At 43.7% G+C, this 23,579-nt stretch overlaps 1 protein-coding gene across 1 annotated transcript in view; it reads right to left on the bottom strand.

Moving 5' to 3' along the window:
• Positions 1-4,417: 4,417 nt before the first annotated feature.
• MTFMT (mitochondrial methionyl-tRNA formyltransferase) overlaps positions 4,418-23,579 on the bottom strand; it is a 21,750-nt gene continuing 2,588 nt past the window's right edge. The window contains exons 2-9 of the mRNA XM_075535439.1: positions 18,036-18,245; positions 16,339-16,461; positions 14,596-14,698; positions 13,292-13,367; positions 10,211-10,302; positions 8,611-8,689; positions 7,464-7,546; positions 4,418-4,993 (exon numbers count right to left, since the gene is read on the bottom strand). Of these exons, the coding sequence (XP_075391554.1) occupies positions 4,796-4,993; positions 7,464-7,546; positions 8,611-8,689; positions 10,211-10,302; positions 13,292-13,367; positions 14,596-14,698; positions 16,339-16,461; positions 18,036-18,245 (964 nt within the window). The 3' untranslated portion in view covers positions 4,418-4,795. The remainder of the gene's footprint in view (positions 4,994-7,463; positions 7,547-8,610; positions 8,690-10,210; positions 10,303-13,291; positions 13,368-14,595; positions 14,699-16,338; positions 16,462-18,035; positions 18,246-23,579) is intronic.

The raw sequence follows: 23,579 nt of genomic DNA, 5'->3' as shown, positions 1-23,579 counted from the left end.
AAAAAGAAAACGGTCACTCTGGGAGAAAGATAAGGCTGTCTGTCTGCTCCCATAGACCAGAAATCCTGTCTGAATAGGGTCGCTATGTGCTAAAACAGGTTTGGGGAGTTGACATTCTTGTGCTTTGGTCACCTCATGTGGAAAAAAAGATAATTAATAGTACCTGCCTCACAGGGTTATGATGAAGCTAAAATGAGGTTGTTTCTGTCAAGTCCTTAAAAACCAGGCCACCATATATATACCACATTGAATGAAGGGGGAAGTGCAGAGTGGAGACCCAAGGCCCAAGTGTCGGCCACTGGAGATCCCCTCATAGAGGGGCTTAGGAGAGGAGATGGGTCAGTCAGGGTGCAAGGTAGTACCGACGAAGAGCACAGCTTTACCCCAGATCCTGGATGCTTCCTCCCCCCAACTACCATGATCCAAATTCTACCTTGCAGGGCTGGATAGGGCAGAGGTTGTACACTGGTGCAGATGGGAGCTGGAGGCACAGGGAATCCAGGGTGGATGATACCTTCAGGACCAAGGGTGTGAGGGACGATGCTGGGAGAGTGGAGGGTGAGTGGGTTGGAAAGGGGGAACTGATTACAGGGACCCACATGTGACCTCCTCCCTGGGAGAGGGACGACAGAGAAGGCGGGGAGGGAGACTCCGGATAGAGCAAGATATGACAAACTAACAATGTATAAATTATAAAGGGCACATGAGGGAGGGGGGGAAGGGGAGGGAGGGGGGAAAAAAAGAGGACCTGATGCAAAGGGCTTAAGTGGAGAGCAAATGCTTTGAGAATGATTGGGGCAGGGAATGTATTGATGTGCTTTATACAATTGATGTATGTGTATGTATGGATTGTGATAAGAGTTGTATGAGTCCCTAATAAAATGTAAAAAAAGAAAAGGGAAAGGAAAGAAAGAAAATGATTAGGGCAAAAAATGTACAGATGTGCTTTATACAATTGATGTATGTATATGTATGGACTGTGATAAGAGTTGTATGAGCCCCTAATAAAACATTAAAAAAAAAAAAAAAAAAAAACCAGGCCACCACTTCATAAACACTAGTGACCGCACTGAAACGATCCATTTCCAGGCCTGCAGGATGGTGCTTTATGCATGTTACTTCTGTTCCTCGTGACAATCCTTACAAAGTAGGCATGTTTTTCATTTCCTGCAAAAGGCAATGATTCAGCAAGGTTAAACAACCAGCCTAGGCTTCAGGTCAGTGGCAGGGAGGGCTTACATGAGGTCTGAGTCAAAAGCAGTGTATTTTCACCTTAGAATTGTTTGATGACTGTGAAGAAAAATGGGGGAAATGGATTTTCACAAGAAAATATACTGCCTTAAATACAAAGTATAAAAGCAACAAACATCCTTTCAGTGGCCATTCTCAAAAGCTAAATTATACGCTCAGAAATATTCCTTTGGAACAAAATCTACAGATGGCAGGTTCTAATCCTGGTGGTGGTGCTCGCTTGCTCTTACAGGACCCTCACTTCACCATCTCTAAAATAAAAAATCGGGCTACCGAGTCACGACTCTTTTCCTGCTGGAAAACTATGAATTAGTCAATGCAAACGTAATGACCTACTCAGCAAGCCTTTGCCTTCACAAGAAAAGAGTTTAAAAATCCTTTCTGAATTGAACTAAAGGCATCTCCCTATGCTTCTGCTGCCATCTGAGAAAGCTTTGCAAATTCAAAACGGGATCAGCTCTCCAGTGGATGCTAACTGGAGAGTGAAGAGTCAATTCCAACTCAGCAGCCCACGAAAGAGCAGAACTGCTCCACAGAGTCCCCAAGTCTGTAATATGTATGCAGCAGGTGCCTCATTTTCCTTCCATGGAACACAGTGGCTTCAAACTCCCTACCTTTGGGTTCGGAGCCAAGAGCAGAGTCACCAGGGCTCCTTGATACAATACCAAACCAGAAACCAAAGCCACTGCCATTGAGCTGATTCTGATCTGTAGTGATCCTACAGGGTTTCTAAGACGGCCAATCTTTACAGGAGCTGACACCTCATCGTTTTCTCCCGCTGGTGGCTGGTGCATTTGAACCACCAATCCTGTAGTAGGCTAAACCACAGCACCCCTGGAGCACCTTTGGTGACAATAATAAAGCCACTCAAACCAGGCTCACTGCCATCAAGTCATTTCCAACTCATAAGAACCTTATGGGACAGAGTAGACTACTTACCTGTGAGTTTCTGAGACTGGGACTGCTTACAGGAGTAGAAGCCTTGTCTTTCTCCTAGGGAACAGTTGTGGCTTTGAACCGACCTTGCAGTTAGCAGGCCAACTGGTGACCACGGCAGCACCAGGCCTCTTGGTGACAATGACAGTTACCATTTATTGTCAACAAGGGGCAAGGTATTGCATGTTCCATTCTGCGAGGCAGGTTCCAACTGCTGGCCTGGTCATTAGCAGCCCACAGCGTAACCCACCACCACCACCACCAGGGCTCCTTCCATGACTAAAGCTACCTGGGCAAAATGCAAGTCTGCTCATTAAGTCTACTGCCTATAAAGTATTGTATATATTTTTATAGCAATTAAAAAATATACTGCCTGAACCATAAGGTCCAAACTCTCATGGTTTTGAGTCATGATCTGGTCTCAGCTGCCTCTTTTAATCTTATCTCCAGATCATGTTATTCTCAAGCCTTGCAGTTCCTTCAAAACACTTTTTTTCCTGTATTACATGCCATTTATGTATCTTTCATGACCATTAGCTTTCCCCAGCCTTACTGCACAGAACCATATTCCATTATCTTTTATTTCCATCTTCCCACAAACTTTGAAGAACCTCTGTATATGTAAAACTAGCTCATACCCTAAAGGCCATGTATATAACACGTAACTCAAAGAATGATAGTACTTTTTAAAATGTCCTTGTACAATGCACATGTTGGAATGCCCTTCTAGGTCTCAGTGTGTGCTCTGAACTCATTCTCTGCAAGCTTGGATTAAATTTCACTTCCTCTAGAAAGCTTCCGTCTCCAGAGACTTAATGTGTCCATTAAACCTCCATTATAGCCTTTCCAGCTGTCTTGCATTTGCTTACATGTCTGCTTCCCCACTGGAGTGAAGATGGTGTTGCTTAGTCTTTCAGTCTCCAGGAACCAGAGTAAAATCTAGTTCCATTAAACTTAAACGTACTGCCCATCCCTCCCTCACTGCTATTGAGTAGTTCTGGTTCATAGCAACACTATAGGACAGGGAGAACTGCCCCTAGGGTCTGAGCCTTTGACTCTTTACAAATGTTGATAGCCTCGCCTTTATCCCAAGTTACACTGAACGTGCTCCATACATACGATGACCAGACCCGGTTTGCCTGGGCGAGTCTTGGTCTACACCTGTTGTACTAGAGGATTTACTATCAAAGAGCTTCAGAAAGCTCCAAGAAAAACTCCATTTTCCCCCTTTCCAACCCACTCACCCTCTGCTCTCCCAGTCTTGACCCTCACTCACTGCTTCTGAAGGGGGAACTGATTTCAAGGATCTACATGTGACCTCCTCCCTGGGGGACGGACAGCAGAGAAGAGGGTGAAGGGAGATGCCGGATAGGGCAATATATGACAAAATAATAATCTATAAGTTATCAAGGGCTCATGAGGGAGGGGACAGCGGGGAGGGAGGACCTGATACAAAGGGCTTAAATGGAGAGCAAATGCTTTGAAAATGATTAGGGCAAAGAATGTACAGATGTGCTTTATACAATTGATGTATGTATATGTATGGATTGTGATGAGTTGTATGAGCCCCTAATAAATTGTTTAAAAAAAAATTCCATTTTCTTGTAATTCCATTTGTCAAAAAACTTTTGAAGGTCCCCATACAGGTGCCTCTTTTCACTCCTAAAAGTATGTTAATATAGATGACCACTCTATTCCAAGTTAATGATGTGACCACCCTCTTAACGGAATCAGTTAAATCAGACACAAACCCTAAATCTCGCACTTGGGAAACGGTTACTGAGCATTTGGTCAGCGCAAGCTCGTCCTTTGTCCCTGGAGAGCCAAGTGCTGCAGGAGGAGGAGGCTGGCTGTTGACTCCGTTACTGACTAGCTCGTCATGTCAGCATTTCCTGTCTAGTTCCAGCAGTTGAAATCTTTGTGATAAGTTCATTTATTCATTAAATACTCCTAAAATGATAACCTCATCAATGGGGAAATATGATTTTAAAATTTAACAGTTTTTAAAAGAATCGCTCTTGAGTGTGTATGTAGATATGAGGCAGCTTCAAAAATTATGAATGAAATTTTGTCCACGAACTTTTGGAAACCAGTCTGTTTATCTATTTATTTATCTAGCTATCAATGATCTATGTAAATATACCAGTTTATCTATCTATCTATCTATCTATACATACATACATATCAGTTAGTTCCATTGTTCTAGGGGAAAGATATAATCTCCTTAAGCTTAATATTAATAAAAATTTTATTTAAACTTTCTTTGTTATTCGAGAAGGAAAAGTTGCTTCTTGACAAAAATCTCTTCTTCCCACGGCATCATCTTGGAAAGTCAAGGCAGCTAGTAACCAGTTGCCATTGATTATGATTGATGGTGGGCCTATGTGTCGGTGCAAAACTGACCTCCACAGGGTTTCTGAAGGGATCACTTGGAAATAGAGCTCCAGGCCTTGCTTCTGAGGTGCCTCTGGGTGGACTTGAGCCTCCAACACGGGTTCACAGATAACTGGCTGCACTGAACCATTTGAACCACCCAGAGAATTCCTTGCAAATAAGGTTCTTCATAAATCACATATATGTGATAGATTCTTGTCCATCTTTTTCCTGTTTAATGTACTGTTTGTTGCACCGCAACCATTTTTTTCCTCTGCTGCTGCTCAGTTGGCAATCTGAGAGTCTGAAACCTGCACTGGTTTGGGTGAGCCTGAGTGCTGGTTTGGTACCAAAGATGCAAATATCCGTTGTAGAAATCAGTAGCCGTCAGTGTTTTCTTGAGCATCACGGATCGAACGCCAATCCAACCATCCTAGAAGGCAAAAGACAAATGGTCAACAGGAGGTGCTGGCAAAAGGGAACAACCAAGTAAATGCTAGTCTATGAACCTTTCTCATGAAAAGAAGTGGACCGGAAAAATGTTACTAAATGCCTCTCTGCCAAGAGCAATGCACTAAAAACCTATGTACATCTTTACACACACAGAGAGAGAATAAAAAGTTAAGTTTTTTTAAGATTTTGCAGCGTGCACAGATCCATGTATCTTATTGTGACTGTCCTCAAACCCCATGGTTGTTGGGTCGAGTTCATTCCAATACAGAGCGGCTCCATGTGACTGGCTTGCTCTGATTTTTACAGAAGCAGAATGCCAGGCCTTTTCTTCCACAAAGCCACTAAGTGGATTTGAACTGCCAACCTCCTGGTTTGGCATATGCAGGATCACCCCCACTTCAGAAGAGGAAAGTGGTGTATTTGAGGTGACACAAATGGTTGGGCTCACACACTCATTTCAACCTCAACTTTTCTATAGAAACCATACAGAGTCCCAGATACGGCAAGATGCATGCACTCAGCACCATTTTAGCATAAGCGGAGGAGAGGGGATGAGAGGTTGAGGTTGGGGCTCTATCACATACTCTAAACACCCAGCTCGTCTCCCCCAAATACACGTCAGACCTAGAACACTACTTGCAACTAACTTGATAACTTGACTGTCAAGTTATCTCACTGAGGCACCAGCCACCCAGAGCAAGCAGACCCTATTGTCTGTCCCACCATAAGTGGGGCTCACTCCCTGCTGTTAAGGACAATGGATTGCTTTCCTTGAAGGGCTCAGAATAAATCCAAGTCTCCAGCTCAAGGACAATCAAGGTCAGGCCGCCATCATGAACTAGGATCCACCCATCTTGCCACATGTGTACCCTTAACCCCTCCTCTTCCTATGGCATGGACACCCCTAGATCATCCCCCTCCCATTACTGTATGACCTATAGTACAACCCCTTCCTGTGATGTATGTGTTTACCTATAACTAGGGGGCTTGCACACCGCAAAAGATATATAAGCCTTGGTTAGAAATAAATCTCTCTCTCTCTGGCCCTCTCTGCCCATGCTGCTTAAAGTCCTGGCTGGTGAGATCATGGCCGTCCAGGAGGTGAGCATGCTACTATGAAATGTGTCTGACTTCTTTATTTTACACTCTCTCCTATCTCTATTATTCTCTATGACTTTACTATAACCTTTATGTATCATAACCGGACAACTGTGCTTACTGGACCCAGGATTAGTTGTGGGGGGCTGGATTTCCCCCACATTCCTGCTAGGACATGAAATGCCACCACATTACAGGAAATCACACTAGAAATGGAAGGATATGCAGCAATTTTCAGGACAGTCCACTGTCTTATAAAACAGTACTGGTCCCCAAGTAACTGAATAGTTAAGAAATTGGTTCCAGTGGTGTAACAGCCCCTGTTGAGCAGCACAGCCAGTGGGATACATGGAGGTTGCTAGACAGTTTGGGTATGATGGTTTGTCTTAATGTCTGTGAGCCTGTTACGTTTCTTTTAAGAAAGCACTGAAGTTACTGAATATTCTTTGATAGTTTCAGTGAATAATAATGTTGTGGTAGTCACATAATCTGCTGTCAATTTAAGACTATTAAGAGTAAAGGAAACTCACTCACTCACTCACTCTCTCACTAACTCACTCTCTAACTCTCTCACTAACTCACTCATTCTCTCACTCACTCTCTCACTAACTCACTCACTCTCTCACTAACTCACTCACCCTCCCACTAACTCACTCACTCACTAAAAAAAAGAAAAAAGAAAAGAGTAAAGGAAAAAAAGTGAAGGGGTGGAGTTTAGTCTGTCCATCAGGTCGCAGCTTGATAACCTCATTTGGAGCCGCAATGGAGACAGACAGCTCACTGGAGGCAGGACACATTCACTCCCTGCGAGATATTCCTATTGAGAAGACACATGGAGCTACACCAGAGCCCTGGAGCTGGCGAAGCCCCCTGGAGACCACTGTCAGTACTGAGATGCCTCCACTGCCACTGGACCCACAAGGCTTTCCACCCACTGGCCTGTGATCTTCCTGCACTCGGTGTCATTGCATGTGTTGCATGAGTCTGAAGAGGAATTAATAGATTGGTATCAGACATACGGGCGATATCAGACTTAAGGACTTGATCTGGACTGGGCTGGGATGTTTCTCAATATATAATCGCTCTTGTGTACAAAGCTCTTTCTTATACACGAGTGTCTGTGAATTTGTTTCTCTAGTCAACCCAGACCAACACAAATGTCTTGCAAAACCTCACCACTTCCAATAAAGTATGCTAGAAATTCTACTTACTTCTCCAGAAAGTGAGAATGTCTACAGCCCCAATCTGATGAATGGGCAGCTGGCTGAAGTCTTCCTATTAGACATGCTAAAGCTACCAGCTATCAGCTCAGTGAAACCAGGGGGACAATGTGAAGATAAAGGAAAACATACCTTGCAACGAACCAGCAGAATGTGTAACTGTCTGTGGTATACAAATGCTCCTGGAATAACAGCCTGTCCTATACATTTTGGATCTAAAACATAAAAATAATAGTAAGAGAGAGAAATAAATAATCACCAACTTCAAGATGCTTTTTACAAGCAAAACAAAAACCCTCTTGAGAAGCAATAGCAGTGAAATGGAACACATATATAGATGTCCTGGGAGTCCTGATGGCCTAGCACTGTGTTGGGCTACTAACCACAAGGTCAGTGGTTCCAACCCACCAGCCTCTCCTGGAGACAAAAATAAGGCTATGTGCGCCCAGAAAGATTTACAGCCTCAGAAACCCAAAGGGAAGGTTCTACTTTGCCCTATTGGGTCACCATGTGTCAGAATAGACTCGATGGTAGTGGTTTTCATGGGTTCTTGGGGTGGATGCTCTGACTTTGTCACTCAAGATTTCAGACGGAGCCAAGGTGTTCTGCGAACATCATGAACACAAAATAGCTCTCTCCACACCTAAGAAGTTCTTGACCGGTCTTTCAGTAACAACCTGAAATGGAGAATCTAGACATTTGGATTATGTGGGGGAAGTATCTACATACCAATGGGGGAACTATAGAGGAGCATATATACACAGGAACTGTAAGTTCTAAGCTGGTACTTGCATTCTATACCAAACCTTAATTTCTCAATTCTGGACAACTCTCAGGCTACCACTGAACCAGACCAGTGTCCTCTGGTGCTCACCCTTCACACCAGACTGGAAGATTCCTGATGGGCCTTGGGCAGAACCTATGACTGGTCCAATCTGGAGTGTTCCATGGCTGGCCTCACATTCTTCCTAAGCTGCCCGGATTGCCATTATGACATTCAGAGGAACGAAGTTAACAAAGTCATCGTGCATTCTCTGAAAACCTGAAGGCAGCAAATCAGTGTTCGAAACCAGTTTGACATTGCTCTGCCCAATTAAATGAGCAAACACATTTGGATGGACACGGGAAAGGCTAAGACAGCAAAGGAGTGTCTAGTCTTAACACTATTGAACTGAAACCCAAACCATCCTTATTTATAGTATGCCCTAGAGTGAAACACGCAATTTCAAAGACAGTACAGAGAAAACCTTTTCCATGTCAGCTAGTCAGAGGTTAGTACCAGCAAGGACGGAACTGTTAACGTCTACCAGATCCAGAAGTTTAATGGTATGATCCATCCAGACTGTCTGCAACGGAATCTGCCGAAAAATAAAATGAAACAAAGTGTGAGGGACAAAAGTATCCCACTCAGAATTAGTTTTCAACTACTATCTTGTGTTAATATGGCCAGACTTCTGCCAATTACAGAGGATTAGGAATTCTGTCTATTCGTTTTATAGAACAGAAAGGGAGCCCTCAGCATCAGTTTTTAGAATGTACATCCTAAATGTTGTTAATGGCAGAATAATTAGAATCTGTGATCTTCTCAAGTAGAAAGAAAATGCTTCGAAAATGATGATGGCGGCACATGTACAAATGTGCTTGACACAATGGATGAATGCATGGATTGTGATGAGATGTAAGAGCCCCCAATAAAAATATTTTTAAAAAGAATCAGTGATCTTGAGCAAGTCAACAATCATTCACTGACTATGTCCATGAAACCGCAACATAACAATGAAGTGGTAATTCCTACACCCGAGGTGGGCATCCTCGTGAAGGAAGCTGGCATGCTGCAGATATTCAAGGGAAGTTCTTCACTTAGGGAACATTAACAACAGAGGCAGTCCACTTCCAACCACATGTGGTAGGTCCCACGGTTCAAACACAAAACGCTATCAAGATTCGGGGGATAAAAACCCATTTGTCAAAGAGGAGTCCTGTACTGCAAGAGGCTGCATATTGGGTTGCTAAGCACATGGAAAGCAGTTTGAAATCATCAGCCATTCTGGAAAGAAGAGGGGACTTTCTACTTGTATGAAGAATGACGGTCCTGGTAGTCCCAGGGCCAGTTCTGGTCTGTCGGATAGGGTCACTGCGCGTCGTCAGCTACGAGGCCCTGTCAACTCAAGAGTTTGGTTTGGTTTTGTCAAAGCACTGAGAATTTACCTCAGATATTTTCACAAACTTAATGTGTCAAATTCAAGAGTTTAATAATTTGATTGTAAAAAGTCAGGCAGAGGAAAAAGGCACACTAGAAAAAGCATTGAATTGGAATTAGAAAGCTCAGGTTCATTGTTTAGTGAATGGGTAACCCTACGCTAGCCACCTCATTTCTGTTCTCATCTGTGAAACAGAGATGGTCAAATACGGTTACTTGAAATGTATCTGCAAGTGCTGTGGGACTTCTCAGGACCTTAAACAAACCCAACGCAAAGAAATCATTTTTAAAAGGCATTTCAGATTTCCTGAGGTTAGCTCGGGGGCAGCAGTTGGTAGAATTCTTGTCCTTCATGTAGGGGACCCAGCCTCAATTCCCAGCGAGTGCACCTCACGCACACTGCGAGGACACCGAACAGGTTTCCACAGCATTCTCACACCAGCCGGACGAGGAAGGAATGTCTGGTGTCTCCTTCCGCAGATCAGTCAATCAAGGAGAACACCGTGGTCCAATTCTATTGTGCGTGGCACTGCCATCAACCAGGGCCTAACTCAGTGACAGCTAACGGCAACTTTAGTTGATGAGATTCGTTCCTGAATAAAATGTTTAGGAAGTGAATCACACCACACCACACACACAGCCACAATTAGGTAAAACTGCAATCTGACCTCTGACTTACTATGTTCCCAATGGCACGGTCAAGTCTGAGGATTTGCTCTGCTGTTTGTTCCTCCCATCTTATACAGCTGGTACTGATGGAAATCTTCGGGGCTAGAAGATAAAGCCAATAATAAGAATGAAAATCAGGTTCAATATCCGTGAATTGATCATTACTGAAGCTGAATGATAGGGACAAGAGAGTCATTAGCCTCTCTACTTTTACCTATGCCTTAAATGCTCCATAATAAGAAAGGAAAAATACATAAGTAAACCATACAAATACTGTAGACAAACAAACAGATGACGTTTCCTATTACCTGGAGCAGCCAGGCCCTTCTAACTATGACACAAAATTTAGAAGTGTGACGGAGGAAACGAGTCCCTTTCCCTAGCTTTTTGGCTTGGTTCTTTGGGAAGACAACTTGGGAGCTTCGCCCCCGCTCAGCCTCCATCCCTTCAGGAGTCCTGTATCTTTGCCCAGTTGTCTACCCCAGGAGAGGGTTCTCTTTGTGCAGGTTGGCAATCTCTTCTTACTGATCGGATGTAATGTGAAGTTTAAAAAGGGATAAAAGGATATATATTTCATACCACCTTTAAGTAAGAAGAAAAGGAAAAATAAGATTATACGACTTTTTGCTTATTTTGGCAAAAGGAAGTATCTAAAAGCTGGGTCAGAAACTAATGATCTCCAGGAAGTTCTGAAGACAGTAGCCACACTCTAAAACCACAAACCTTCTGAGAAGTTATAAAACCATAAATATTAGTAGTAGTATTTGACTATAAATATTATTAGTAGGTTTTATTAGTAGTAATAATATCTCATGAATGTGGATAATGCGGATAAACTCGGAGGACATTAAGCTGAGTGAAAGTAGTCAATCACAAAAGGACAAACACTGTATGAAAACATTACTACAAAAAGTCAAGACCAGGCTTTGACACTGAAAGAAATTGCCAGGGAGAGGGGAAGACTCGCTGGCTAGCGTGCAGACAGGGCTGGCAGCACAGAGAGCAGTCCGGAAGAAAGAGGGAGGCAGGGAAGACCGTGGGGGGGCTGCAGAGTTCAAGGCAGTAGAGACCAATACTGTTGTGGACACTCTTTCCCATAGCACGTGCTCGTTTTGTGTCGGCATCATATTCTCCCAAGTCTCATAACAAGTCAAACTTTTTCTTTCTTTTTTTTTAAGGGTTAGGGTTAGACAAAGGATTAGGGTTAGATTTAGGCTTAGGGTTAGGATTAGGTTTAGACCTCGGGTTAGCCTTAGGGTTCAAATCAAACTTTTTCATAATGCTATACTCAGTAAACTACAAAAAACACACTCACTACCATGGAGTCACTTCTGACTCACGGGGACCCTACAGGGCAGGGTAGAACTGCCCCAGGGGGTTCAGACTTTAACTCTTGAAGGGTAGAGAAGGCCTCATCTTTCTCCTGAGAAGCAGCTAATGGTGTGGAACTGCTGACCCTACCGTGTGCCGACCACGCCACCCAGGTCTCTTGTAAGTGTAGCAGAGTGTAAGCACGGCTGTTCTGTGCACTGGGAAACAAGCAACTGTGGGGCTTGTTCACCGCAGCATTTGCTTTGTTGCTGCGGTCTCAGACGGAACACACGACTTAGCCGCGACGTATGCCCGGACCTCCTAATCGCAAAGGGAAGACACAGCTTTCACGGAAAAGATCCGGGCTCTCCCCCTGAACCCAGTGATGACATTTAGTTGCCCAGCCTTGCTGCAACCTGCCTGAAGATACGGACCTGGACCGTAACCGTCGATTGCAGGGCTGAGGAGAAGCAAGGCTTCTCTGAGCACATGCTTTTAAATTGTTCACCTTCTGAACTGAGTACATGTTTTACACATTCCAGGAAGAGACTTAAATGATAGAGAACAAATAAAAAACAATCGGGGGAAATGGCGATACAAGAATGAAAAAAATGTTTCAATGATTGAACAACTCTTTAATATATTTAAATCATCAAATCATATGAATGCAAATTATATGCCAAAAAAAGATGTTTAATCCCTAAAACTAGAAGAAATAAATCGCTGAGATGTAGTATCATCTATCAAATATTTTTTCCAAAAATTTTTAGCCTGAATCTAATCGAGACTTTAGACTTCAAATTTCTAGAAAATTAAAGGGGTAAAAAAAGAAATTATGGAACACTGGTTTCTTCAAAGTCAATGTATGAAGGGGGAAAAAATAAAACCGAAAAAAGTGGTAGAATTATTCTAAAATAAACAGAAGCAAAACAATTAATTGCAATTATGTTAGTTTTTTAAAATATAGCTATATTTTTTTTTCTAGACAATTTGGAAATTTTAATTATGAACTAGCTACTCAATGCAACGAGCTAACTGTTCATTTCTTCCTTTGGAGATGCACACTCAAATACTTACGGGTGAAAGGTCATGATGCTTACTCCAAATGGCTAAGCAAAGAGTAAAGTATCCAATACACATACTCATAAAAAGAAAACATGGCCAAACACTTGACCTCTCCGAAGTAAATAGGTATTAACTGTGCTAGTTTTTCAACTTATCTCTGATACTATTCAAAATAAAAAATTGGAAAAAAATGTTCCAGTCCTTCATGAGGCGACGTGCTAGGGGGAGACACCACACTAGCCATTCTTTGGACAAAGACATAAAAGTGGGCATTCAACACTTTGCTACCTCTCGGGTTTGGAGTCAACTTTCAGCCAACAGTAGGCAGGCCTGTATGAGGGACAAGACTAGGGATGCCACACAAACTCACTGCCATCGAGTCCATGCCAACCCCGAGTGACCCCCTGTAGGTTTCCAAGTCTATAGCTGTTAACAGAAGCAGAAAACTGGTCTTTCTCTGGAAGAGCGGTTTCGAACGGTGACCTGACCTTGAGGATAGCAGCCCAACGCATAACCACTACACCACCAAAGCTCCTTCAAAACAAGGGCGGTACATACCCTCATCAATCATCTGAGGTTAAAGGGGTAGCTGGGCCCAAGGACCAAGTTCAAAAGGGGTGGGATGGAGGAGGAATGAAAACGGGAAATACAGAAGTATGATAAGTGATGTCATATTGTGGGGGTTGCAATTAATGATACGCAAGTCTCCACTTACCATATGTCACTCCCTCAGTTGGCTGCTGCCTTCCACTGTTCAAACTTTCAGGTAGATTTTTCAAAACGGAAATAAGCTACCAAAAAAAAAGAAGAAGGTAGAGTAATATAACCCAAATGAACAGAAAGGCAAAACAAGAACACATTGTATGTCAGTACCATGAGATTACCTAAAAATTTAACTGACCTTAAACTGTGCAGAGGTGTCTACTCAGAGGAGCTTTCTCTCAGAAGAACACAAGGCCCTGACTGGCTTCCAGAGGATGCTGGGCTTTGCTTGGCTGTGCAAGTCCCTGTACCAGGACAACCTGAGTTCAGCTAACCACACCTGCACCCACAGGAAGGCAGGATATGAAGCCCCAGGAAAGAGAATGTACTCCAGAACCACGCTGTTCTCAGTTCAAGTCCCAATTCTAGCAGCTGGCGACTACCCAGGACTTTGTGGAAAAGGCATGTCACTCCTCTGTGGCCTTCAATGTACACAGCAATCAACAGCACCAACTCCTTTAAGGCCTTGGGGCTGACAACCGCTATTAAAGTGGCATTTCCCAGGTAAGAGCCTAGGCTTGGAAGCACTGGCTCTACAGTTGGGAAAAACATTTTCTTCTGTTTACAGTGAACAAATTTGTATGAAAATCATCAAGAATCTGCACGGACCCGGATGTACACAAAGTCCTGAGCTATATGAAGCCATAGAGACTCAGAGATCATTAATTGCCAGTCAGCACAACTCCGGGGCACACGGGGCAGATGGCTGGAACAGTAGAGACGTGAGGAGAAAGCTCACAGTCACGTAAGGAGAGGGGGAGGAGGTACATCTAGCAGTGTTATTGGGCGCTGCAGAGCCGATGTTGACTCAGAACCATGCCGCCCTGCGACAAGGTAGAGCCAGCCCCCAGGCTTTGCCGGGCTGGCTATTCACAGGCACAGGTCGCCTGGCCTTCCCACTGCACCGCCATGAAAATGAAGACAGTGAACCGAGGGCATTTCCAAGACCTTGCTATGAAACAGGAGGGCTTCTGGAAGTCTATGGAAACACTCCATTCCGGTTCACTCCACTTTGCCAGGCGCTTTTGGAGGCCCCTTCCTAGAGTGGACCGTGGGAAGGCACCAGCTTCATTTAGGAGCTTTTCTTAAGTGCCTCCTCCGGAAAAATTCTCAAAGCCTCACATGGGGGCTCCAACGCCAAGCTAGGTTTTGTTTATTTCTTTAATTTCACACATCATGAAACTATTCCTTATGCTATAACCACTTAGGAAACCTACTAGGGAAATACAGAAGCGGTAGGATGCTGGGAAACCGTACCATGTTAGCGCCCAGTCTCGCTAACAGGGCCTCCAACTCCTTTGCGGTGCTCTTGGGTGGCACGGGAATAGTTTCCTGTTTGAGAATTGGGCCTACATCAAACCTAGTGAAAAATCAAAAGTAAACAGCATGATTATTTGTTCAGACCAACATGGTTGCCTTCATGAATCTTTACCTACTACTTAACCCCGGCCACGATCGGACTATTAGCCATGCATAAAGGAGAAATGTCAGGTTGAAAGAAAGAAAAGCAAAAACTGGCCAGTACTTAGATTTTAAATTCAGTTTTTCTTAAAGGAAGAAAGCATACGGGTACTTATCTGGGATTTAATTGAAATTATATATTGTTCTACATCATTAGCAGCAATAGTATGAAAAAAATCCCTATAGATTGATACTACAGGGAAAAATATTTATTTTCCCAGGATGTTAAAATAGAAAATTAATAATTAATACTTTCCATATTTTCTTCCTCAAAGGATAAAAGTTTTACCTTGATAGTGATCTCTGAGGACTTAAGTAGGTGGAAGTGCATTTGTAGCCCCCCAAGTCTGACATTCTACATCAGGTTCCATAAACATCAGCCATTAGAAGCATGCTTAACTTTAAATGTCTAACTTTGTAGGTCTGTTTATTCGATTTTTTAAACTATAAGCTTTAAAAAATGTTTATTCTGAGAAATTCCCAAACCAAACTCACTGCCAATGAGTTGATTCCGACTCATATTTACATTCACAAAAACAGTGATTAGTACGAGCCCCAATGAATGATTTAAAAAAACAAACAGTGATTAGTACAGTGAATCATCACACACACATTGCCTGGATTTAAAATGGACAAGTTTCAGCCTTTTTGCTTTCAGCCTCTTTCCCTGATGTTAAAATCAAAACAGAGTCTGGTGTTCCTGCAAGCTCGTGCATGGCTTCTTTCTGAGACACAGGTCGATGAAGAACAAAACCACAACAACCAGAACAAACTCACTGCCACCGAGTTGATTCCCACTCATTTTGACTGTGAGGACTGGGGAGAACTGCCCCTGTGGGCTTCTGAGACTAATTCTTCATGGGAGGGGGAAGCCTCATCTTTCTCCCCTGGAGCAGCCAGTGATTTTGAACTGCAGACCTTGTGGTTAGCAGCTCAACACATAAGCACTACATCACCAGGGCTTATGTTACTTGATGAAAGCAGAGGCTAAATACTCTTCAAGCAAGTATGAAATTGTAGGTATGGTATAAACATTGTTTTTGGGGGGGTGGGAATTTTATAAAATTGTTTTAGACAATTCCACTACACCCTGGCACACAATGCAATCTGAATTCAGGTTCCAAAAGAATCCCAAGCAGTTTAGAAACCATGGCCCGCAGAACAAAGATTCTGACCAGCTGGCCCTGAAGCCTCTCTTGCATGTACATTATAGTGGCCAGTTGTAATAATCTACAGACTACATTGATAAAACCAATTTGTTACATAAGTATATATGTGATAGTAATAAAATATATAAGTGCAACAAATTCATACAATAAATTGTGTCTGTGATAACAATTAAAAAGTGAAAAATTTCATGAGAACTTTAAGGAGACATGGCCTAAAGAAAACAGGCAGAAGCTTGTAGCAGGATGGAACAGAAGAGGGCAGACAAGAGAAGCACCTGGAATTACAGTTGTGGGCAGGCGCCACCCAGGACACCTTCTGCTCCCAAACGACTGACATCCACACTTACAAAGAAAAGAAAGGGTGCTGTACCTTTTGGGTCTAATTTGCATAATCGTCACCCCAGCAATGGCATCTCCGTGGAGCACGGTGTGGATGATAGGGGCTGGACCCCGCCACCTCGGGAGGCAGCTGGGATGGACGTTCAATATGCCACTGAGTTAAAAAAGCAGGAATTAGCTTCCAAGTGGGCTTCCTCAATTAGCGACTCCTGCATACAATGTCAGGCTATTTTTCGTCATTACACTTTCCCAGGCATTTTGAAAACCAGTTAAGTCTGGGATGACCTAACAGGAAGGAGTCAGAGTAGGCTCACCTCCCATCACAGTCAATTCGTTTGCATAAAAAACAATGATTCAACACAGAGCAAGCACAAGTACCCATTTGCTGGTCTAAAACTATTCCACAACTCATGCAGTGTGGAAGTTTTTTAATTTAAAAAGATTTTGTTATTGTACGAGAACCAAGCTTTATTGATCACATGGACATGAACTATATAATTCAGTCATAGCATCCTCATGTCACTTAATTTGCATAAAGAAATATATAAAACAAGCTTCTTAAATCCTCACCAGATGATCTATTTACCCCCACACGCCCACCGTCCACTGATAAGTGACTAGATACGTTAGCAACTTGCCCTTTGTGTGAGTCGCCTTCAGCCTGGGTGTGCTCTTGAGCTTGTGTGTACATGTGTGAGAGCCTTTTTACATTGCCAAGTCCCACTGTTCAGTCCTGTGCTTCCTCCAGCCAGTACTGAGTGAGCACAGCTGATGTGTGGGCTCGGTTCTGAGTGCTGGGGTATGAGGCAAGGAATCAAACAGAGTGGGAGACAAGGACTGAAAATGATTAGTACACAGCGTGTCAGCTAATGGCTGACAAGCACTGAGAAAAAGAAAGAAGAGAAAGGGATAAAGGAGTAGTGGGGGGAGGTGACACTGGAGTGGAAATGGCAAGATCAGCCAGGTTGTTGCAGGGCAATGCTGGCAAGTTCACGGCACAGCAGGAGGCAGTAAGGCAGCAGTGGAATGAACTTGGGTACAGTAGTAGTTGGTGAGGGCCGGAAAGATAGGGTCTCATAGCAACAGAATGACTTGACTTTTACTCTGAATCAGTATCATCAGATTTGGGGGACATGATCTGAAATTAAGCTTTACAAGGACCACTTTGTCAGCTGGGGTGGTGGTCACACTTGAGGGCTGAGTGCAGCAGAGACCAGGCAGGGGGCTCCTCCGAGAGCAGCAGCTGTGGGAATGGTCAGACGCAACCAGGCTCGAGTGGTGCCAATGGACTGCCTGAAGAACTGGATCTGGGGTAGACAGGAAGGCTTCAAAGATGGCTCGAAGGTGTGGGGTCTGAGCAAGTAGAGGGATCAAGCTGCCGCTAACTGAGATGAAGAGTCTTGAGAAGGTGCAGGTTTGGGGTCAAAAGTTCAGAACTGTGGATTTCAATGTGAGATCTCCATCCGCTATCCAAGCAAGGTAGTAGTACTGGCAGTCAGTTTGGGCTGGAGGGGTAAATGTGGGAGCTGCCGGAATATGGATGTGGAATTTAAATGAGGCTGGATAAAAGCCCACAAAGAGTGATAAGAAGCTTAATACATTCTGACAATTCAAGATACTAGTAGTGTCTTTAAAGAGGAAATTAACTAAACTTTACCAAACTTTGAATTGCTGGTCCGCTTCTAAGGACCAGGAGCTTTCTATGTATTCCTTCTAACTCAGACTTACTAGGGAAACTTAAGAATAAGGGCCTCACTCAAAAGGCGACCAAAGGAAGCCACGACTCCAACATCGTACTCGCCAGCCCCCACGTGGGGCCACTCGTGCAGCGGAAGCCGGGACTGCACGGCGTAACGCTTCACAGGCAGGCCTTTTGGTGACGGAGAGGGCACGGTGACCACCTCCAGTTTTTCTATTAGTTCCTCCTCTTTGTTCTCCCTAAATTGGAAAGGTTGGAAGAAAAAATGAATTAGCATTACAGGCCATGACTCAAAGATAAGTGATTTCACACACCTCTAAGGTATACTTAGGATTAAATTCACTTAGTAATCCTAATGATCAAAACTACTGCCAATGAGGAACTGGCTTTTTATGTAATTTTAATTAAATTTTTTTAATAAATCATTTTATTGGGGGCTTGTACAACTCTTATCACAATCCATATATCCATCCATTGTGTCACGCACATTTCTACATTTGTTGCCATCGTCATTCTCAAGACATTTGCTTTCTGCTTGAGCCCTTGGTATCAGCTCATTTTCCCCCTTCCTCTCCCACCCTACCTCCCTCATGAACCCTTGATAATTTATAAATTATTATTACTTTCTCATGTCTTACACTGTCTGATGTCTCCATTCACCTACTTTCTGTTGTCCGTCTCCCAGGAGGGGGTTATGTGTAGATCCTTGTGATCAGTTCCCCTTTTCTCCCCCACTGTCCCCTTCCCCCCTGGTACCGCCACTCTCATTATCCGCCCTGGATTCCATGTTTCCAGCTCTTATCTTACCAGTGACCATCCTCTGCTCTAGCCAGATTTGTGAGGTAGAATTGGGACCATGATAGAGGGGGAGGAAGCATTTAAGAACTAGAGGAAAGTTGTATGTTTCATCGTTGCTACCCTGCACCCTGACTGGCTCGTCTCCTCCTCACGACCCTTCTGTAAGGGGATGTCCAGTTGCCTACAGATGGGCTTTGGGTCTCCACTCTGCACTCCCCCTTATTCACAATGATTTTTTTTTGTTCTTTGATGCCTGATCCTATTGACACCTCGTGATCACACAGACTGATGTGCTTCTTCCATGTGGGCTTCGCTGCTTCTCAGCTAGATGGCTGCTTGTTTACCTTCAAGCCTTTAAGACCCCAGATGCTGTATCTTTTGATAGCTGGGCACCTACAGCTTTCTGTCAGACCAGCAAGTCTGGTCTTTGTGATGATTTTGAATTGTGTTTTACATTTTCTTCCCACTCTGTCCAGGACCTTCCATTGTGATCCTGGTCAGAATAGTGTGGCAGCCTGGTGGGATCTGTGACTACTTGAGTGACCTATTAGTTCTTTAGACTGTTCCTAGGAATCCTTGATGTCCTTCATTCTTCTTTGCTCTGGACGGAGAAGAGACCAAGAGCTGCGTCTTAGATGACCTATCACTCACAAGTTATGAGACCCCATAACGAGTCACCGAAGCAGGATGCAGAGCACTGCTTTGCTGGACTGTCAGGCTCACCGGCCGAGCTGTCTCCTGAGACTCTGGTTCTAAGTTCCCAAACCCAGTGACTCACTTCCTCAAGGGATTCGGTTATGGCGAAGAAGTTTTCATAACCTTGCCCCTGTATGCTCTACTAGATGAATGTTATTTACAGCATGTACAAACACATAGGGAAAAATATACTCCACCATTTCTAAATATATACTCCTGGGTATAATCCCATATATCATCCCTTACCTGTTCATCTTGCTTCTTTACCTATGTATCCATTCATGTTATTGTCTGATATTACAGTTACTGCAGTATTGTGTATATCAGCAGTATCAACCTGTGGGTCATATCCCCTTTGGGGGTCGAACAACCCTTTCACAGGGGTCGCTGATTCCTAACGGTAGCAAAATGACAGTGATGAAGTAGCAGCGAAGATAACTTTATGGTTGGGAGGGTCACCACCACATGAGGAACTGTATTCAAGGGTCTTGGCATGAGGAAGGTCGAGAACCACTGGTGTTTGTAGGAGCATTTACCACTGTTGACTTTTACTCCCGCTATCTCCTAGTGTCTTCTTTTGTCTTGTTATGCTGCCCATTATTGTCTGTTACCTTTCTCTTCACCAAAGTTATTACATGTCTACTCGCCAGTCAGTGGTTTTCCCTACGTGCCTCTAGCCATCAAACAATGTTTCCTCCTTGACTTTTTATAGTAGTGATCTTGTTAGGTAGTCTAGCTTAGGGGCAGGGGCATCCATTATGCATGCTCAGAGGCTCAATTTCCGGCAAGGAAGGGGAGGTATACCTGGGTGGGCGCTGCACCTGCACTGGCCCACCTAGGCCAGGTGAATTAAATTCAGCCAATAGGGTTGACCAGGGTTGTCCACCATGCCTCCCCAGAGAATAATTGAAAAGACCAGAGCCCGGAGCCAACTGGATGACTTTCCAAGCAGCTTCTAGGGAGGCTGCACAGGGTGAGGAGCCCTATAGATGCCTGTATAAATCTGAAACTTTTAACTCTCATAAAACACACTTGGATCACAAACCAGGCTTCGGCATGAATTCTTTCTCACGCAGAGCCAAGGACCGAGGTATATCTCTACCCTGAGAGATCTAATAGTCTTGTGTATTTGACCTAATGTAATAGACATATTCCATACAGCATATCCTCCAAATTTATCTTTATTACTGTTACACAGTATTGCATTATATGTAGTTTATTTATATTCCACTATACAGAGTTTCTCCATTCCAACATTGCTGGGCACTTAGGCTGGTACCATCTTTTTATTACTGTGAAGAATAAGTACTGTAGTGAACATGAGGGTGCATAGACCACTATCTGTGCGTCAGGTGTGGGAAACAGAAAGATCTCTCCCAAGGTGCCCCCCTCCCCCACAAATATATACCAAACCTAGCTGCTTGCTACACATGGCAAATGACTACACACTTGGAGGTCAACAGAAGGTCAGGGGTTATTCTCCCTAAGGGATATCAGCCATCTAGAGCAAGCAGACACCACTGTTTAACCCACAATAAGTAGGGCCCACTTCCTTTTGATAAGGATAGTAAGAAGTTGTTTCCCTGTAGGGAGGCTCAGTGAGGTCAAGCCCACTCAAGGCTGCCATCATGAATCTAGGGTTTGCCCTTCTCGTAACATGTCTACCTCTAGTTCCACACCTTCCTATCATGTGTACACCCTAGCTCATCCCCTTCCTGTTACACTTATGCCCATGGTATATCCCCCTCCTATTGCTTGTATTGCCTATTGTACAATCCCTTCCTGGATGTATGTCTTTACCTGTAATTAGGAGGCATGCACACCCCCAAAGAGATATAAGCCTTGGTTAGCAATAAATCGCGCTCTTCTGCTCTATCCCCTGCCCTCTCGCCCATGCTGAATGCAGACCTGGCTGTTGAGATCATGGACATTCAGGAGGTGAGCACACTACCATGAAACATGTCTTGTTTGGGCCGGGTCCGGACCATGCAGCCCCTGCCTCCAGCCTTCCAAGGAGCTTATCTCTCTGGGCAGAGTACACACAGTCCCTTCCCCCTGCCTCTCAAGGCCAGAGCTGGACTATGCAGCCTCTTCCCCCACAATCCAAGAAGCTGATCTGTGAAGGACTCAGACTCTGCAGCTGCACACCAAGAAACCTCCCTTCTTATCGGCACAAGCACCAGCAGCTCTCTTCACCTCATTCCCGACCCAAATCCTACAAATATCCCACTGCCCCACGGACAGGCGCGATTTCCCTGACCTGGGTCTCAGAATTCACCTAGAAGCTCAAGAAGCTCCTGTCCCTTTCTCTGCTCTCCCTTCCCTCCCGGAAGCTCTTTCCCTATTATAATAAAGCCGCTCTGAGCCTCGCGTTCTTTGTCTCAATCCTATCTCTGTTCCATGTCTGTGTTGACCTCTCATGTCTGACTTCTTTATTTCACTCTCTCCTCTCTCTCATTTTCTATGACTTCATTATAATATTTACTCATTATCATTGTACAACTGCACTTACTGAACCTGTGATTAGTTGTGGGGGGCTGGCTTCCCCCAGTCATGGTTCTTATTTCTTTAAAATACATCCCTACAAGTAGTATGGCTGGAACATATTGGCCATTTCTAACAGTTTAAGAGCGCGCCATACTTCGGTGTGGATTTCCGATTCTGTTCCATTAGTCTATGCATAGTCAGAGGGCAGCCAAGTAGATTTTAACAAGCACGGACAAAAATCTAATAAGATCATCAGAGAAGCTGAAGAAAACCTAAGAGCTATGTCTGATGCTATGAAGAGGAACAACATTAGAATTATTGGCTTACTGGAGGAAGACACACAAAGAAGTCATCTGCAACAATTGTGAGAGAATTCTTGGAGGAAAACTTCCCCAGTTTAATGAATGAAAACCAGGCAACCATGCAGGAAACTGAAAGAACACCAGCTAGACTGAATCCCAAGAAGAAGTCACCAAGGCGCATAATAGTTAAGCTATCCAACTTTGAGGAAAAGGAGAAAATCATGAGAGCAGCTAGGGAAAAACAAGCAATCACATATAAAGATTCCCAAATAAGAATATGCTGAGGAGCAAGGTGGGGGAAAAAATCATATAAAAGCAAGTATAAGTCTGTCATACAAAGGGTAGCATATTATACATGCTAATAAGTACTAGAAGAGTTTCATTCTTATTTTATAAATTGATAGTAATCCATTGTATAAATGGGGTATACTTTAGTATCTATTTTTCTTGAATATTTTTATGATGTTCAGTCTGCTACTGCGTCAAGTATTATTCTGCAATGAATATTCCTGTACAAATGTCATTTTGAGTGTGAGAAAATGTTAAGATAAAGGAAAAGAATATGCTAAGACCTACCAGCAGAAAGTATGAAGAGGAACAACGCAAACCCAGGAATACTCTACTCAGCCGAATTACTGATCAAGATAGATGGAGGAGAGTCTTCATAGACAAGGACAAATTCAATACGTTAGAAGAAACCCAGCCCTCCAAAAGATCCTTGCCGACTCAGTATAGGCAGAAGAGCAACACTCACCAAGCCCTCAACAGCCACTACGGAAATCAATCTGGCGATATCTAAAACAGATGGAAATTGAGCTACCTTACCACCCAGCAATCCCCCTAATGGGCACATACCCAGAAGAGGCAAGAAACAAACCACGGCCAGACATCTGTGCTCCAATGTTAATCGCAGCACAATTCACAATTGCAAGGAGTTGTAAACAACCAAAATTTCCAACTGACAAGTGGATTAAAAAACTACACATCGTTAAAAAGCAGTGATGAACATATGAAGCACATCACTGCATGGGAAAAACTGGAGGAAATCATGCTAAGCGAAGAAAGCCAAGCAAAAAAGGACAAGTACAATGTGAGTCTGCTGAGGTAAGCTTTTTAAAAAATGCAAAAGGGACATAGGGAAAACATTCCTGGGGTGAGGACCAGGTAGTATGGCAGGGGCCAGACCAAACCCAGGGATACAGATGGTAGCCAACTAAAAGGCAGGTGGGAAAAGAAAAAAGAAATGCGTAGCGGGGACACAAGGCACTAACCCACCCAAGAGGAGGGTAT

The sequence above is a fragment of the Tenrec ecaudatus genome, chromosome 17 (assembly GCF_050624435.1).
Source record: "Tenrec ecaudatus isolate mTenEca1 chromosome 17, mTenEca1.hap1, whole genome shotgun sequence".
In the NCBI taxonomy this organism is placed as follows: domain Eukaryota; kingdom Metazoa; phylum Chordata; class Mammalia; order Afrosoricida; family Tenrecidae; genus Tenrec; species Tenrec ecaudatus.
This window is presented reverse-complemented; position numbering and strand designations above follow the sequence as displayed.